This window comes from Dromaius novaehollandiae, chromosome 4, assembly GCF_036370855.1.
Source record: "Dromaius novaehollandiae isolate bDroNov1 chromosome 4, bDroNov1.hap1, whole genome shotgun sequence".
NCBI classification, from domain to species: Eukaryota; Metazoa; Chordata; class Aves; order Casuariiformes; family Dromaiidae; genus Dromaius; species Dromaius novaehollandiae.
This window is the reverse complement of record NC_088101.1, coordinates 56,745,549-56,764,648: the sequence shown is the minus strand read 5'-3', so window position 1 is coordinate 56,764,648 and position 19,100 is coordinate 56,745,549. Positions and strand designations below refer to the sequence as shown.

At 34.8% G+C, this 19,100-nt stretch overlaps 1 protein-coding gene across 1 annotated transcript in view; it reads right to left on the bottom strand.

Moving 5' to 3' along the window:
- SGCZ (sarcoglycan zeta) overlaps nt 1–19,100 on the bottom strand; it is a 474,057-nt gene that overhangs the window by 35,807 nt on the left and 419,150 nt on the right. Inside the window, exon 5 of the mRNA XM_064511117.1 lies at nt 15,533–15,655. Within this exon, the coding sequence (XP_064367187.1) occupies nt 15,533–15,655 (123 nt within the window). The remainder of the gene's footprint in view (nt 1–15,532; nt 15,656–19,100) is intronic.

The following is a 19,100-nucleotide window of genomic DNA, read 5'->3' as shown; positions in this document are numbered from 1 at the left end:
AAACTATGCTTGTTGATAAATACTCTCTCTGCACAGTATGCTTTAGCTGCTGGGTTTTCTCTACTCCATACTGAGAGTGTAAAAAACGATTTTAAAAAAGCAGTCCATCATTTGGTAATGCCACTAAGATACAATAGCAGAAAATAATGCAGCTGGTTTGCTTGATAGGAAAATAAATATTTAAAAAGAGATTTTTCCCTTCAATGTTTTCGCTTCAGTGTTTAATGAGAAAAGGCAGCGATACTGATATAAATCCTTTCAGATGTAACTACTAAGCTCACCTCATGCTTTTGACTGTAAATGAGGAAAAGGATTTTTCAAGTGAGCCTGGTGTTCTGCTGCCTCTGCTCTTGTGCTTGGTTGAGCTTGGTCCATCTCGCAGCTGGGCATGTGGTACCCAGGTACTCTGAAAGCTTTATGTACTGCTGTATCTAAACATTTGACCACTGTAACATACTTGCTTTGCAGAAAGTGATGTAGACAAAGGACATGAAAAAGCTCTATTTGTAGTTACACTGTAAGTGATGTAACCTATAGTGTATGCTGTCACTTCTATCACACTTTATGTATCAGATTGGTTTAGAATGATCATGACTTAAGGGAAAAGTCTCCATTTGAGCTAAATGACATTTTGGCATTTGAAAAGGAGAAAGGCTGCCTAGCAGATCTGAAAGGCATTTGTGTGTGCATGCTTAGATCTATACTTAACAGCACATTTTTTCTAGAGTGCTTGCAGAATAGATTTCAAATGCTTTACAAACCTGCTATTAGTTTCAATGAAAACTGAAGTTCAGACATACCCAGATATTTGCTAAAGAGCAGTTCCTACACATCTGAACTATAGTCTTTTCTAAGTTGGAACACCCAGACAAACACATCCCACTCTACCCACTACTGATATTACTAGTAACATTACTATATTACTGTTGATAAGATCAATACAAGTGTTCCTTCATATATCAAAACACTAAAGTTGGTAGTACACTTATGCAGTTCAGTTTGTCTAAGAAAGTAACATATACCGACAGGACACATTGATGCATTGATTTGTTCTATGGCCAAAACAAATTATTTTCATTTTCTATACAGTAAGATGAAAGGATAGCTGTAAAATATTTTTTGAGAACGTCAGTGTGGTTAACCGTGGATGCTTTAGTTTGCCAAGATATGAGCAAAACCAACCACATTTGTGTGTGTTCTTCTATCCATACAGTTCTAATGCCATTTTGTGAATTAATCTTTTGAAATGGCAATGTTTTATAGTGTAGATTTTTGTTTCAAATCACTGCAGTTTGGCACTGACTTTGCTCAGTATCCTATCTAGAAAGGCCCACCTCATCAAAGCATGCAGTTTGGAGCATCATACTTGATTATGACAGGATTTGCCAAATGGTATCAAAAAGTCTGCATTGCTAAATTAGCACTGATCTCCTAGGTTTAGGGTGAAAAATTCCACAACTCTGTACCTTATTTCAAGTTTAAAAAAAAATTAGTTAATATAGCCTGAGAGGAGACCACTCAAATAAAAAATATAAAATATCAATTATATACTGTTATGCACAATTTTACAGTATGAAATAGTAATCTAAAAAGGAAAAAGATTTAACGCTTTTGGAAGACAAAATAACAATTAGAAATGACACTCAATGAAACTAATGAAAATGACATTTAGAAATGTACTGGGCATAAAACATATACTAGTGAAAACAGATTCTTTTATAAGCACAGAATTAAAAGATAAATTTTCCCAAAGAAATTTAAATACTGAATAGGAAAAGGTCCTTATCAAATTATTTGTAAATTAACAAATAATGCGGAAAATAACTACTGCAGAAGGAAAACCAAGTGATTCAATAAAAAGGTCATTGTCCAAGATCCTAAGAACAATTTACTACTCCAGTCTTGCAAAGCTTTTCATTGTATGCATTAACTTCAGTGGCACAACTCATGGGACCAAAATTGAAGCACACATTTAAGTGCTTTGTAGGATTAAGGCCAGGATGCTTGGCCATTGGCCATGCAAATTCAAATCCAGGAGGTGGGCAATGTAGCTCTGGAAAATATGTACTCAAATCAATGAGGCAACTAAAATGACTCATCATGGGTGAGAAAATGTATATTTTAACAATCTATAGCATTAACATCTGCTTTCAGAAAGACAGAAGAGGAACTGTGAAAACACTAACTTCATTGACGCGTCCAGCATAAGTACTGTGTTTTGGTGAACTTTAGTATCAATTCAGTTTATTCTTTCAGGGTTCAATCCAGTTCCTATTCAGTGTAAAGGCAAACTTTACCTTGATTTCAGGCTCTAAGAAAGCAGTTTCAGTTGATGCGGGTTGGCAAGGATGGAGAAGTCACATCACCTGTTTTATATTTCCTTTCAGCAAACTTCTAAAGAATGAATTTACTGATGAGAATGTTTGTTATTGCAATGTTTTGAAAACGCATATGGCAAAATACATGTTGGATTTGGAATTAAAAGTTTTGCACAGGCAATTGGATTCCAAGGATTAACCTTATCCAATAAAGAAACAAACATACTTCTCATGTACATCAAAACAGCTTGGATTTCAAATCCTAACAAGTCACAACAAAGTAATCATGACTAAAGCACAGATCAGGAATTATTTACTAAAATTCAAACACAACTAAATACAAGAGAAATTCAATTTGTTCACAGATGTTTCACAAATGGAAACTCACACACTTCTGCAGTAGAGCACAACTTTTAGAAAGTATATTAGTTCTGTTGCTAGAAACTTGTCTAAGCCTAGTGATATTTGTACATTTGGAGGGTCTAGGCTATCAGAGGACCTTAGATCAGTCCCATGACTATAAAATCACTGTCATTAAAATGTTCATCTCATCTGGACCTAATTATAATAACCAGGTGACACCCAAACCTAGGAATTAGACTTTAAGAAAGAGTGAAGAGGAAGAAAGAGATGAATTCCTTAAAGAAAGTGACTAGCTGAGGTCTGAAGCAGTTGACAGGGACAGGAATTGCAAGGAGGATATACTAGCTCTGATCTGGGAAGTCCACATGAAAAGCTTCAGGGATGGCTTACAAGAGAGGACAAAGTAGGAGAGGAAGATTTACTGTGGATATGTTTCTGATCCAGACATATTCGATCTGGTATAAACATGCTATCACATAGCCAAATCCAACCTAATAAGCTCTGCTGAGAATCAGGGCAAATTCAAGCAGAATATGAACTATATTGGTGCATTACCCATTTCAAGACCATCCATGCTGGATTGTGTCTAGTTAGAATTCAAGCAATGGGAAAACTTGTTTGCATCCACATGCAATACACTCTTTAGACGTACCTTGAGATGCTTGTCTGATGATCGGATCTCTGAGAGATCTCCCCCTGGAGAAGTGCCTGCTGGGAAAAACTGGTTTGGCAGGTAGACAGAAGACTTTGAAGAACAGGAGTGGTCGTAGGTAATGAAGTTCCACTCCACTTTATCCCAAAGATTTGTGCTCATCTTAATGTGATCTTTCCTAACACACAAAAGCATTTTCAGGGTAAAGAAATAAAGCTGTAAATAACAGCAATGGTCAACCTGTGGCTGGTCAACAGCCATATGGGAGGGATGATAACTCAAAAGGACTATGTTGGACTAAGCCAGAGCAAAGGAATTACATATCCATGAAGAAGTGCAGACAGTAGAGCTGGTACATTTCTTATGTGTCCCAGGAAATGTATACTGAAAGGCACGAGAGAAAGTCAAGAAAGCAGGAACTGGTTCTGTAGCTCTATAGCTGTACAGACACTGCTGGACCTTTATGCAGGATGAGTGTCCTTCCTGATACAGCAGAAGGATATTCCAACTATAAATAAAACTGCAGTGAAGAGGACTGCATCTAACACATTTTGGAAAGAACTGTCCCCATGCAAATTTGTACCAAAATTCTGACCCTTCTGGTAGTGTTGTATATAAAACAATAACAGCAATATATTGTACGTTAGCACCCTCTAGACATTACTGAAACCTGACTGACCTTGTTAAATGGTCTGTGTCCCTAATCTAGCCTTGTTAAGCATGTTTTACATTAAAAAGGAAATACCTTTTCATTTTAAAATCATGTAATCAACTAATTTTCTATTTCTATTAAGTCTTAGTAAATAATATGGACACACCACCTATCGGCTTTAAAGGATTACCCCACAAAAACATACTTGGTCCTTATGCTAGGAAGCTCTTTACAATTTCTTGTACAAAGGCATGTATGATGTAGTTCCTTTGGTGACTGATTGCTCTGATAACTAAAAGCTCAAAAAAGCCCAAAATGTTAGTAAGTAGTGAAGCATTAAAGTGCAATAGTAAATAAATATTATGAAGCATTTAGAATTATTTAAAATAATAAAAACCTATTACATGTGAATCATAAAACTACATATAACATTTAAAATAAAATTAATTTAGAGAAGATTATTTTTAAACAAGCAGAAACTTGTGAGATGTGTGCTTGTCTATAACAGTGACAGCTGTAAACAGTAGCACATCACTTCTAGGCTCAGAAAGAAGGAATTTTATTGAATTTACATTAGTTGGCTTGTGACTTGAGATAAAAAGAAAATATCTGATCTCCTCTAAGGCTCTTTCCTTGTTGTGATCATTAAATTCAAAACCAAACCAGGATCAACCATCTCATTTGCAACAGAGATTGGTCTAATTTGTTCCATAGAATAAAATGATGGAAATTCTATAGAGCCAATCTATTCTAGTCTTTCACTATTCTTTTCACTAAAAAGTCTTTTTTTTTTTACTGATGGAAAGCATCCCTGTTTTTTAACAGCATTTCTCAAGGCCTCAAGACTGTTATATTCCCTTTAATATTCGTTTCTTCAAGCTAAACAGCACCATCTTTTTCTCCCTTCCCTCAGAGCTCATGCTTCTTAACAGCTAATCAATCTCATGGTTCTGGAATCTCCTGGTTGTTTACTGAACAGTGGTACACCAAACCGGACAAAGTGCTTCAAATATGACCTTGCTAGCTTTGACGAGAGCAGATTTGCAGGCTCTACTCCTGTTTATGTACTCCAGCAAGACATTTGTCTTTCTTGCATCACATGACATCATTAATTCAGCTTATCCAAAATCCTTCGTAACTCATTTTCTGAAGACTTCTGTGAGTCTTATAAATTCTCTGAGGTTTTAAAATTGATCTCTTGAAGTCAATTGATTTTGCTTTGCTGTTGTCTTTTCCCATAACTTTGAAAGAGTGGATGTTCCCATTACTTGATGGCTGCTCTCTCACAAATTTCCTTCACCTTTATATTCTCAGTTAGTTCCTCCCTGCTGATCAGCAACTCTCCTTAATTCTTCTACACTGTGTCATCCTTCTAACCCATAAATCTTCTGTACAGTCTGCATTTTGATCTATATTTTTCCCAACAGATGTCTGTTAAAACAGATAAGAAGCACCCAAGCATTCTAAAACACTACTACCAAGTCCTGTGAATCAGATTATTCTTTTTGTTCATAAAAAGCTTCATCTATATATAATCTTTTTGGTTTGGTGGTCAATATTATCACCTATGCTCTTTGTCCTTTTGTCACTACCCATAAGGTCTAAATCCATCTCAATTCTGAATCTCGGATCAGTTATACATTCTTTAGGTACATCCATTCCTGCTTGAATTCCTCTTTTTATGAGATGATTCGTACCATTCTTCCTTCTGGAATTTGTTTCCCATTCTGAATTGTTATACACTTGCTCATATATATTTCCGTACTTTCTGAACATTGTGCAAAGCCATACTGTTCTATATGTTTAATTCAAATATAAAGGCTCAAATATATTGATTATATTTTTAGAGCCAAAATGATGGCTTATTATGCTTGTGTCTTGGTGTGCTGAATTTAATGCTGTCAGAAACTGTGAAATGTAAACTCATCATTAGCCATGATGAGCATAGGAATTTAAATTCACAATGTAGGCTGAAGCCTGCAGGCCATATGTTTGTGGGCAATATAATTTTTTTTCTGGATTGGCTTCCTGTGGGTGAAATTATTCCTAGCTTATAGCCGTCTGCTATGAATAAGCTTTGAGATGTATTGCACAGTAGAAATGATTTGAAGCTACGTTTTTTTTCACAGCTTTGCCTGCATACCTGCTTTATAAATAGATCTGCAGATAATAACGAAGTCCACAATGCTACTGTTGGAAAGCTGCTAACTTCTCCTCTGAGTACAGCCTTGTTTCAAGTTGTCATTGCCATGGACTCAAACTGTATCTCCCTGTGAAGAATACTTGAATAATGTGATGCAACATGTTGTATCCAAAGCCAGAAATACAAATTATAGACTACTCTGTTACCTATTCATTTTTCACAACATTTCCATCGAAGAAACATTTTCTGTTTTCATCTATTCATTTTATTAGAGCCATGTTTTCTACATGTTTGGAGAAAAAAGGAGACACAGTTACAGCAAAAAAAAAAAAAAAAAAAAAAAAAAAAAAAAAAAACCAAACCCTGTATAATACCACATTTTGAACATTTAAAGTAAAAACAAAAATACAATTAAACTTTGAATCATGTGCTTATTCAACAGCAGAAAACTATCAATATTCTCTATTTACATCTTCATTTAAAAACCAACTTAGATTTCTATATTTTTGCTATTTTCGACCTAAATTTAGAGTCAAGATCTTCCAGTCCATCATTACATTAGCTTGTACTGAAAGTTAGGTAAAAACTTTGCCTTAAGGTTGGATAAAACCAAAAAAGCCACTCTGTAGTGGCTTCAGATAGGATTTAGAGAAACTAGCGTACACGTCTGATACCTACTATATGGCTTTGCAACTACTCACAGTAACTGGTGCCAGTACATATTATTTGGAAAAGTCAGATGCCTGTGATATTTCTTAAAATATAGTAGTTTTCCTCTTATTATTCTGAAAGCTTTAAAAATTGGAATCCAAATGATCTCATCTTCTCATCACACTTCCTCAGCATTTAACTAGAATATTGTTCTAGGACAAAGCAAGATACTTTTGGCCTACAGTATCATCATTACCTGAGAGGTATTTAAAGTCAAACACTCTTTTTATTGAACCCAAATCCTGTAGCATTTTGCAGCCTGACCTTATCTCCAACAATAGAATTTTGTTTCCAGGCAGAAATAAATCACAAGCAAGTATTTTGAGGAAAAAAAAAGAAAGTAGGAATGCTGGAGCTCCTTTACGATTCACCTTTCTCTCCCGTGAGTAGCTATATCTTAAAAATAGAGTCTGGGTCTGACTGCTGTAATTTAAATGTGCATTTTCACATCTGCCGAAGCCTGAGGGCATGTAAGTGTCAGGCTTAGCTCAGTTTTTTAAGAGTCAGAATTTCACAGTAAAATCTGAATCCAATTCATATCAAGTTCCTATATCAAAACCCTCTAAATGTTTAGTGTGTGTTTAGAAACATATTTGCTTTGTTTCTTTTAAGATTTATCTCAGCTTACTAATAATGCGACAATTTTTCACTGGGCATTAACCCTTAAATAAGCCACGTGGAGTTGCCTGGTATCACACCATTAAGATCCATGAAAACTAGAATTGCTTTAATACTTCTGACACAGTCCTTCAACTGGGAATTGGGAATATGATGCAGATTTTGGTATTTCCAGCAGTTTTTCCTAAAAATATTTACAAATACCCAATACCTTAATCTTGGTGTCAAATATTTACCCTGAAAAACAGATTCAACCAGAATGTTAAAATCAGTCTCTGATCAATACTGCCCTTTACCAGAGCACAGCAAATAACTTCTTCACTAACTTTGGGATGCTGCTGGCTATGTTCTGCCATATGTTCTATGAGGAACAGCTCAGATGAGTAGAGAATCAGTTCAAAAACATAAGTCCTTTTTAACCCAATTAACTAGGTTACAGCCCACAAGAGAAAAGGATTATTTTTCTCTATACTAGTATCAGAAGGGTGCAGTTTTGCTGTTTTTTCTTCCTTTTCCTTTCTTCTTCCTGACCGTATGCCATCTCTATGTCTCTGCTATAGAACACAACCTTGTTGAGAATTTTTCAGTGGGATGACTGTAGAAAATGGAATATAGCATCTTGGGCTGACAGGACTGCTTGCACATTTGTCTCCTTTTGGGTCTACTCCTTTTTCAGGGAAACTTCTTTTATCAAGTTTCTTTCTCTTTAAATACATCCCTGAACCCAATCACGATGTTCCTCAGCATCCTTTTGTTACAATGTCAAAATCAAAATCTTTTGCAAACAAACTGTTTTTATCCTTGGACCCATGGTGTCCTCCAGCAGTGAACACAGTCATCCGCAGGCTGATGCAAGTCCACGCTGGACTTGCATCTGAGCTGGATGGGTACATTCCATCCTTCAACTAGAAGACATATATCAATGTATCTGTGCAACGACCTAAGTAAGAGGTTTATTCATTCAGGCTCACCATTTTAACCTGCCTACAAAACTTCTAGGTCAGTGATAGCTTGGAGCTCCTGTATATAAGCTTGTGATCAATCCTACAGTTGCACCTCAAGAGGAATGCTCTGAAAGGGTGCTCTGTTGTGAAGTGGTTACAGTCCTGCAATAATAACTTTCAACCAGAGCTCTCATACAGAAAAGTCCTGACACTAAGTAATTCCTTGATATCCAAATAATCTTCTCAGAAATCCTGTTCATTCAGTACATTTGGGGTACAGGTTACTGTAGTCCTTAGGGAGAACACAGAAATTCTATATATGGAAAGTGGTGCTTTTATTATTCGTAGATCATAATGTAGGAATCCTGTTTCATTCAGTGTTCAGGATCCTGAGAGCCTGGCATATCTAGTCAAAGGTTTAACTTTTTACTATCACTGCAAATACAGCATTTTTATTGGTGTCACCTATCATTTGGCTGCGTAAGTCAGCTTAAAGTGATTAAGTGCTTCCCTCCATCTTGTGCCACCTCACCCTCCAAACTCCATCTGTCTTGAATGACAATCTACCAACTGAATATGCCAAATTCAAGATCTTCTTTTGCATTTGTACTGAAATTCATAGTCAGCCTCTGAAGACACTAGATATATTTCTACTGTCATAACAACATATATCAAATAATCATTTATTTCTCCATATTTCAGCAGTTGTTATAAATGTTTTATTTTTAATCTTTCAACCTAATTTGTAATTCAGAGATATTCCTCATTTCCTCATATTTCTGTCATATTTCCTTTTTATATCCATAAGCCGTATTTCTACTTTATCATTTCATTTTAACTACTCTAGAAGACCTTTATATATTATTTTCAATTACCTGCAAACTCACAGTCCTACAACATAATCTCAAAATCAAAACTGAGGTACTGATGCTCTCCTATGCACGATAATTTTGAATATTATTCGTATATTAATATGGAGGCATCTACTGAAGTTTCCTTGATTCATCAAGGCTCTGATCTTTCATCCAGTGAAGTAAATGGATTTGATCAAAGCCATCTGAAACCGTTAAAGCATAAAACATACTGTAAAGAAAATGATACTTGCAGCCCTTCACAGATTTTTCTGCCTGACACTTCTCTGGTGTCAAAGTAGATTTGACCTACCCCTGTCCTGCTATTAATCTGAGAAGGTTTCCATTAACATTGAAGCATGCCTTCTCCTGTCCTTCTCTGAAGTCATCCTTCTTTGTGACTTTGCTATTTGACAGGGAAGAAGGTTCAAAGGTATTCATAACGGTCTTCAAAGTTTCTATGCCTCTTTTTTTGTTTCTCCTACTACTGCTAGCCACCACGTCCAAGCCTTACTACAATTACAATTCCCATGAATAGATCAATTAACATGTTTGAAATATGGAAACAAAATGATCTTCACCTAGTTATATCAATCCATGAAGTACAGATATGGAGGTACATATACCTGAAAATTTTTCTGCCTCAGAAAATGAAGTCAGCTTAACACTATAGAATCGTTACTGAAGCCTCAGTAAAACATTAACCGACAAGTTTCTATTAGCTTCTTATTTATTTTAGAGGAAAAATATTACTGATATAATATTTAATTATCTTCATAATAAAATTCAGTTTCATCCAGAAAGGACCTGGGTCCTGTGCTAAAACAGATCACTAGGACATATAGCAATAAAGCATGCAGGAAAGTAAGCCAGCAGTTAAGAAAACAATACAAAAAACCCAAATTACTTCTCTAAAAAGGTGAAAAATATTTTCTAGACAATCTAGACTGGATTATGGAAAAAAGTGATACAGTTTGCTTGCTGCATCTATAAAACATAATTGCATTTGACTGTAGAACAGAAACAACTTCTGATGAAAGACCTATGTAGTTTACTTTGCAAATCAATTTTTGCCTTGCCTTTTAAAAATATGATTAATTAGGAAGGGTGAGAGGTGAAATCACAGCCAAATAAAGAAGAACAGTGCAGTCAAGCCTGAGCAAAGTATATAGCCCAGAATAGTGTTTAGGAAATAATATGAGGACTGAACTGCAGTGTGTTCTCCTTCAAAATTCCTCGATAGATAAACTTTCATTTCATAAAAGCAAAATGTTTGTACAATGTGTATAAACCATTCTAAGTTTAATGAAACAAAAACAAAGCTTCTGATGATGTGCCTTTAGTCTGAACTGAACAAGCCCCCTCTAATGTCAGAGGACAGAAAACCTCAGATATTTTGTGTAAAAAAAAGCTAAATGTTTTGCTTAGAATATAACTACAAGACCTCCACTTTGCTTAATGCTCCTTATACAGCCACTAAATACAATTTTCTTTAAGAATAAGGAGGAGGAGGAAGTGTACTAGCACACACATACACTGAAAGTTTTTATAAAAAGAATTACAACCTTCTGCCTTAGCAATGTCTCAGAAAAATGTGTACGGAGCTAGGCCTTCTTTCACGTTCTGCTATATGAATGTCTTATAAGAGAGATTATGTTGCAGAAATATCAAATAAAAGCATAGGGCAGAGAACTTTGTGCTAAGATTTAGATGAAAGTAGTAAAAGTCAAACAAGCGAAAAAAGGACAAAAGTCAAACTCTAGCTCTGTAACTGCAAGAGGGAGCGGAGGAGGACTCCACGGTGCTGCAGGTGCTCTCTGCTCACCCGCACGGGGCTGTGGGGAAGGCATGGAGAAGGGCTGCCCTCTGTGTGGGAAGGAACCTGGGAATCCACCAGGAACTCAGCTGCTTGCCCCTGCTTCCCAGCTCCACGGCAACATGCTTCCTTCGCATGCCTTGCACTTCCTTCCCTATATGGCTTAATGGGAAGGGCCCCCAAAATAGTAAAATACCTCCGTAGAAAATGTGAAAAGGATGTGATTAAATTTTCAGGATACTAAGTGAAAGCGGAGGGGAAGACTGTGATACAACATGTACGATTTTTGGGGTGGAGGCAGGAATTTGAGATTTAGTTTCTGTGAATTAATCTTTGTTCACGTTTTATTGGAATACTAGTTGCATCTTCCTTTTGCAGTCCCTAGATCACCCTTATTTTAGGGGTCAGCCAAAAAATACTAACATTTAGTAGAAATTCGGATGCCTAGACTTGGAAGTGATTTTTATTCATAGGGTTCCTAGTGACCACTCTTAGAAGTAAATTTCCTGTTTTGCAGACGGTCTATAGTTAAAGATAAAAAGAAAAAGGTGCAGCTTTACATTTGCTATAAGACCGCAAGCTCTAAGTAATGGATTGGCTTTTTTTCTTTCCTTGAATGATGAAAGAGAAAAGAACTAGCACAGTTAAAAGAAAAAGCAAAAGTAATGATGGAAGGAATATTATGCAGAAGTCTAAATCAAAGCAACCAACTGACTAATTTTAAAGTGAATTTTGCAATGTAAGATTCTTAATAGGGAAGTATATAGCCATAATTTCTCTACAAAAAAACTTCTTATTCCATATTTTGCTTGTCTTGCAAATATATTAACATCTGAATTTACAAGCTTGTTTCTGATATATCTTTCTCCCTGGAATAGGCTGCCCATATTAAAATTTACAAAAAAAAAACAAAACAAAACAAAACAAAACAAAACCCTGCAAAAATAATCAACAAGAAGTTGCAAGCTTAATCTGTCAAATATGTATTAATCAAGGATTTCTTATACTACCTTACAATAGAATGCTCTTTAAAGCTCTGCAGCTTTTCCTCAGAATTCAGAAAAAGTCAGATAAAGTAAAACCCACATTGTCATAGCGATTTATATATACCCATGAAATAGGTATGCTTCAGAAAATTTAATTGCTAAAATGCTAATCATTTACTAGACCCACTCACAGTGAATTGTTTCCAAAGAGACATTATTCACAGCTAGGCAAGAAAATAAAATCAGGTTTCGTTGTAGTACTACTTTTAAATAACTATGAGTGATAGTTTCCCCTCCAAATAAACACAGCTTATTTTTTGCTTTCTGATACTTGTTTTTCTTTTCCTTTGTTCTTCCATTACTCCTTTCCTACATTCCACCCCAAGGCATGACGATTATCAAAACGCAGGCATGAGAAATGCACTGAAAAAAATTTCTGGTTGATGTTCGACATTATGATGCCTTGCCAGGTTTCATCAGTCATATCGTGTCATACAAAGTAATGCAATTTGACTGATGCAACTCACAGGGACTCATCACTTTTCATGTGTTTGCTGAAGACTTTAATGGTATCACACAATCTCTGGACAGAATTCAAAGACCTACTATGTGAAAGAAAGGTTTTGTTATTTTGTTTTTCCACCAAGATAGGAATTTTTTTTAACTCCCCCTTCGGAGATTTTTTTTTTATTTTTCTAGAGTCTGCACGTATCACGCAACTTTTGTTCTTCTCCTGGAAATCTAGGTTCAATATTTTCAACTTTAGACTGGAGTCAATAATAAAGCACAGACGGCTCATGGATGGCTTTACTATTTGGTTGCAGCTTAGCATGTATGCTGCAAAAGACCTTTCAGGGAAGAAATCTGGACTGGGCAGTTTTCTGTTTAACACTTCTAGAAAAGTTCATTATTTTAGAAATATAATACTTTCCTCTTCATTCTGAAGGAGAATAATTTTCTTCTCCTACAAGATAATGGAAAGGTTAACCTGAAGGGGGGGGCCTAGGGATTTAAAGCATGAAATTTTGATGCTTGCCTTTTATATACTCATTATAATTTGTTTACTCATGAAATATGAATTAAAGATCCCAAAATGATTAGCCAGAGATTAGAAAGCATGATCTCAACTTCATTAAAATAATTTTAAACACACACATAAGAAGACAATAATTTCCAATCATTTTTAAAAATAAATTATTCTTTCAAATTGAAATTATAAAATACCTCAACATATTTTTCTAAAGAGACCGCTGTAAATATTGGACACTAGGGTATTTTAATGGCACATACCTCATATTCAAGTCCATGAACCTAAATGGACACATTTAAAAACGGGTAGGTCCTCTGGCCTATTTCCTTTGTGATATTTTGATTGCTGTCTAAATATTGTATTTTCTTTCTTCTTTGGCTAAGTAATTCATGAAGATGTTTTGCTTTGTTTTCTTTAACTCTAAAATAATTTTTCTAGTTTACTGAAAGTCTTTTCACTTAAATACAATCCTAAATCTCTTGTTTGTTTTTCATCTTAGTCACTGAACAAAAAACCAAAAATTACTTGTACAAACAACTCTAATAGTGAGATTCTCTGATGGAAGTCAACTGGTATGCAGTAATCCCTGAAAGTCAGATGAAGATATCAAAGCAGCAGTAACTTAGATTTTCCTAGCCTTTGCTTTATCAGCTTTTTTTTTTTTTTTTTGGTGCTTGGTATTAAAATATATACAGTCAGTATTTTTTCCTGGAATTAAGATGAAAATCCTGTTCTTTTCACAGATAAGAATCCTATAGCCCATATTAAGCATCATTGAAACAATTTTCATTTGTTCGTCTGCTTTCTAATCCTGCTGAAGTCAACAGGTACTTGCAGGTACTAAAGCCACTTTGAAGTTAAACACAGCTGAGCAAGGCTTTTCTTTTGAAATCTGATAAAAAATATCTACCATGACATCTATGACACATGATTAGATTTCCTAATGGCAGAAAATTTAATCCTCAGTGCCTTTTGTAAGATGTTTTATTTTGTAACTTATGACAGATGCTTTGAAATCTGCTGTGTCAATTGTATGTTTAAGATTAACTTCCTCAGTATTTCACATTCTGATCGAGTTTGATTCCTAACAGTGTTTCAGTATGATTCTCTTTCTTCTTCTTCTCATGTTTTTCAGGCTATTCTCTTAGGTTTTATTATGGTAAAATTACTAAACTACTAAAACTACTACCTATGAAGAATGCTGCGGACTCCATAAAACACTGGTTTCTCCCTCTCCTCACACAGATTCAGTAAATAGATGAAGTTTATAGTATTATACTGGATACCGCAGCATCATTAAACTGCTGGGGTCTAAAAGCCTTTTCTTTTGGTTTAGCACTATTAAAAAAGAATGGTGCGCTAAAGAAGATAAACAGAGATCACATACAAATGGAAGGGGAAGAATAACAACAATATTATTTGTTTTTTCTGAAGATTATGAAGAAAGTTCATTCATAGCTTGAACTTAAGCTTCCAGGGTCTAGTCAGAATTGGGTGTAAGAGAATAGCATAGGTAAAGCTATTTTAACACTGTGTCTGGTGTTACACTGAAGTAGAACTACCTAATATTTTTCTAAAAAGGTTTCTACTTGCTAACAATGCATATCCTAGTTTTGCAGACCAGTAGGGACACCTCTTATCTTAAACTTTCTACACAACTGAATTTTAGAAATAGTATGTTCAGATTTCAAACCTTGTAATTCTGGTACCTCTAGAGATAGACTGACTTAAAGCCAGTCATTCTTGACTGGTGAAACAATTTTGCTTCAGATTTTGAATCTTATTCTAGATTATGACTGGATGGCTCAGGTCCAGCACAAGTTCAGATAAGTTAAAGCATTTCCTAAAGCAAACCTAGCCAGCTGACATTTTATAAGCTAACACTTTTCTAATATCAAGTAAGTTACTGACATAAATTTTTTTTAATCAGTAAAATAACAGAATTATTTTCTTTATTCTATTGAATACATGTTCAGGTGAAGAAAAGTTTTGAGCTTACTACATTCCAGTTGAGCCTCCTAAAGTAAAGCAGAGTACATACCCTTAATTCACACAGAAAATAGACCTGATATTTTGAATATAGCACAACCAAAGGTCATAATATATAATGGTAACTTTAATCACTGTGAAGGGGCATTTCCTAAGCAAACAGCATAGGTACCATAAAACAAGGCTTTTTAAATGATAACCTATAAAAAATACATCACGTGGTAAAGGTAATTTATACCACAGTTGGTCCTGCAGAGTCTGAGTTCAAACCTCCTACAGAGGAATACTTTTGTTATATTATGAAATATATTTTGGTTGGTCAAACAATCACCCATGATAAGATTTTTTCCTCTGCAGTGGAAAAAAAATTGATGGAAGTCTGATAGATGGATTAATTATCACTAAGGCTACCAAAAACACAGAGTTAACATCCATTTAGAAACCTTATTGTTACTGTACCTGTTACTTTGAGTCTGTCAGCTCCAATGACAATCTCATCTTCATCTGCAGAAAACAATACTTTTCCACCTTCACTTGCTCTCACTTCAAATCTCTTACACTGGGCCTCCACAGCATCAGCTCCTGAAATGAAGCAAATGGTTCATATAATATATTTTATAAAAATATAAGGGATCATCAACATGCATCATGCATCAACATACAAGGAACACCCAAAGCACACAGAGTACATCAGGCCTTTATAAAATAGTTGGCTTTGTGTAAACCTAGTAGATAATTTGTATTATAAAACATTCTTAAATGCATTTACAGAGTAACTATTTCACTACTGCATATCAGAATAGAATCTACAATAACTATAAAAAAACTGTAGTTCAGTGACGGGAGTGAAGGCAACATAGGAATTTAGAATGTATGTAAACTCTCAGATCTTAAACTCTGCGAAATGTCTGTTCAGGCAGACCTCTTGAGGGTTGGTTCTGCTTAAACTGCAATTTCTTGACAATGGGGGAAAAAAATAACACATGAAGCTATACTATGAAGAACAGCTAACAACTCAGCATGGCAGAAGGACGTTTTTAGAGGCAATGATTCAGTTCTATTGTGAACTTGAACAGCCGGATAGCAAGAAAAATTAAAAATTAAATGATGAACTGACATATCATAAGCTATCTCATATTTTATGAAACCAAAGTCCTAAAACACCTCAAGGCACCAAAAAACTAAAATGATTCTGAGATTCAACAGATCTATGGGATTAAGTATAATAGTGCAGTTTAGAAAATTTGCAGATATCGAACCTCTCAAAAATTTACAATCCATTTCAATTTACAGACCCTTCTTTATTCTTCAGTGTTTTGTCATTTAAATCCGATCTTATAGTTTTTAAATTATTTTATTTCATACATTAGAGAAAGCAGAACTCTATGAAAATAGTGTTGAAAAGTGACCAGCTGCATACTGCGTAACTAGCTGTAAGGCAAACTTCAAGACCTTTGACGATTTTCTCATTGAACCCTAATTAGATTTTTAAAGTAGGCTGGGAATAACTCATCAATCCATATGGGTAAAAATCATGGGGAAGGTATTATGGACAGAGAAATACCCTGCATGTCATTTCATTGTATCACTCAGGAGCAGGTGTGTGCTATACCCAGCCCTATAATTGGCAGAATCAGCTTGTAATAAATAAATAAAGGAAAAGGTTCTTACATTTGCATTGTGAAGAATTAATGTTTATTTTTAACTCATGAGTGTGAAAAGTAAATGCAAAGGAGTTATAAAAGCATTTGTGGTGTATCTGTTTCTTGAAATTAGATATGTTAATTCTGTTGTAAAAGTGTAAAATGATATTTTCCGCCTCTCCTCATACAATTGAATTTGTTTGATGTTGGCTTGTTTGGAAAAACTACTAAACCTTTGTAAAGAAAGAACTGGACAGATTTCAGATAACCTAATTTTAACCATGTGATGAAGATGAGGTCCTAAGAACATCCCAGGATGACCAAATACTAACATAAGGCATAACAAAGTCTATTTTTTCCTGAGGAAAAATGTAGCTACAATATATATTCACATGTAGCTGTCTTACTGTGTTTATCCATTGCTCTTAGATACCTGCCAGAGGCCTGTGGTGGTGTCCCTGACAGTGTTGCCCTTAAGGCACAGGTAGAGTTGTTTCTTTAGCATCACAAAACATGCCAGCAATACAGCTGGGAGGAATGCTCAGCTCTTTTGCATCATAGACTAAGAAGCCATTTTAAAAATTGTTAAATACATATTTATTTATTATATAAATGTTTATTTTATGAATCCCAGTGAGGAGTAGGCATTATTTGGCCTCTGGTGAGTTCAACAGTTAGAAGGCTGTGTATCTGTCTAGCAGCAACAACACAAGCAGGAATTAGGCTAATTTATCAGATTTGCTAACGCTACTTCTTAGTTCGCAAACATCTGAACTTTATATATTCTTTATACACTATACTGCAAAATAAATCATACTTCTGATGATTATGTCCAGTTAGTCTATGAATTAGAGATGACCACGTAACTCAGATATTAAGAAAATAAAATAGATGATGTTATCATGTGATTCATTTGGAAAAGCGAGGAAATAGAATAAACTATACACTGGTTTGAAATACTTGAAGAAACTACAAATGATCTGCTTTTAAAGAATATGTGATCCACTGATAATTTATACACAGCTGTTATTCAATGCTCAAAATATAGTTGACAATGACATTTAATAGTCATGCGCAAACTTTGTTCACAGTAATAAAACCAAGGTGCAATGCTCTTTAGAGAGTACTATGCAAAAACACTTATTCTACAATGCTTCTCATGGTTCCGAATGGGAAGACTCATAGAAGTTAAAAAAGATCAATGCTTTCTTGTTGAATATAAGTGCTCCCAGAAAACTTGCAGCTTTGAAGGAAGATGTCTGAGATAAAAAAAATCAAAGTTCTTGCCTAAATTATTGATGATAAAATAAGTGCTAATTTCACATTTGATATGTCTATATACAGCATGCAACTTAGTATGTGTGCTACTATTTAGCCATTAAACTTAAGATATGAGAACGATTGTGCCCTTTTTGTATACCACTGATATTTTTCCACTGCGTTCTCTGGTGGAAAAAAAAAAATGGCCTGTCACTAAGCTGTTAGCTTGCCCTAATAAAATTGTACGCCGTAGGGTTCAAAAATCAAATAGCCTTACCAAGTTTGGTAAACAAACTTGTCGTTTATCAAAGTCTAACCTAAGACTAGCTTGACACCAACAGCTCTGTATAACATATAACTTTGGGACAGTAGACAAAATTACTTGCATCAAATGAAAGTCCAATCTCATTTTACCAATTATTTGTCAGAATGGAAAAAATTCCATACACTTATCAAAACATGCAATTTTGGTATACTTTTCGAATACAGTGTTTACTTTTTTGTTCAGAAATGTTTGTTCTTCATTTTAAATTATTTAAAAGGAGTATAATGAAAAATCATTCATATAATGCAAAATTTATGAAAACAATATTAAAATAGACCTAAAACATATTCGCCTGTGGAAAATTTAGAAAAGATCATTCTTCCCCTTTTAATCACAAGTCTGATTTCATAAACTCAAAACCCTTCTGGAACTGAATATTTATTTTCCTGCACAATTCTACTTCTCAATTGTTTTGTAAACTTCATTCTATTCTGAGACTGCTTTGTGGTTAGTCATTTAAACTTCTGGAGTGTATGTCTGAAGGAAAGGTTAAAGACATTTAGAATTATTTATTTTATAGCCTGCTATAATACAGTACTCTTCCAGTGTAGATAGAGAGAATTTTTGGCCGATATTAGACTCTATGCATATAAAAGCAGTTTATGTTTGGCAGCTCCCGCACTAATCTGTTCATTTATCCCTGAAAAAAAAGATACAATGAACATTCAGTTTATGCAGGATATTTTTATATGGCCTTTTTATTTAGACAAAAAAATTATTAAGATGTATCTTCCCAAAGGCACAAAACAAATGATTACAGGATGACCCTCAAATTGCTGTGAGATTAGTCATCTAACCT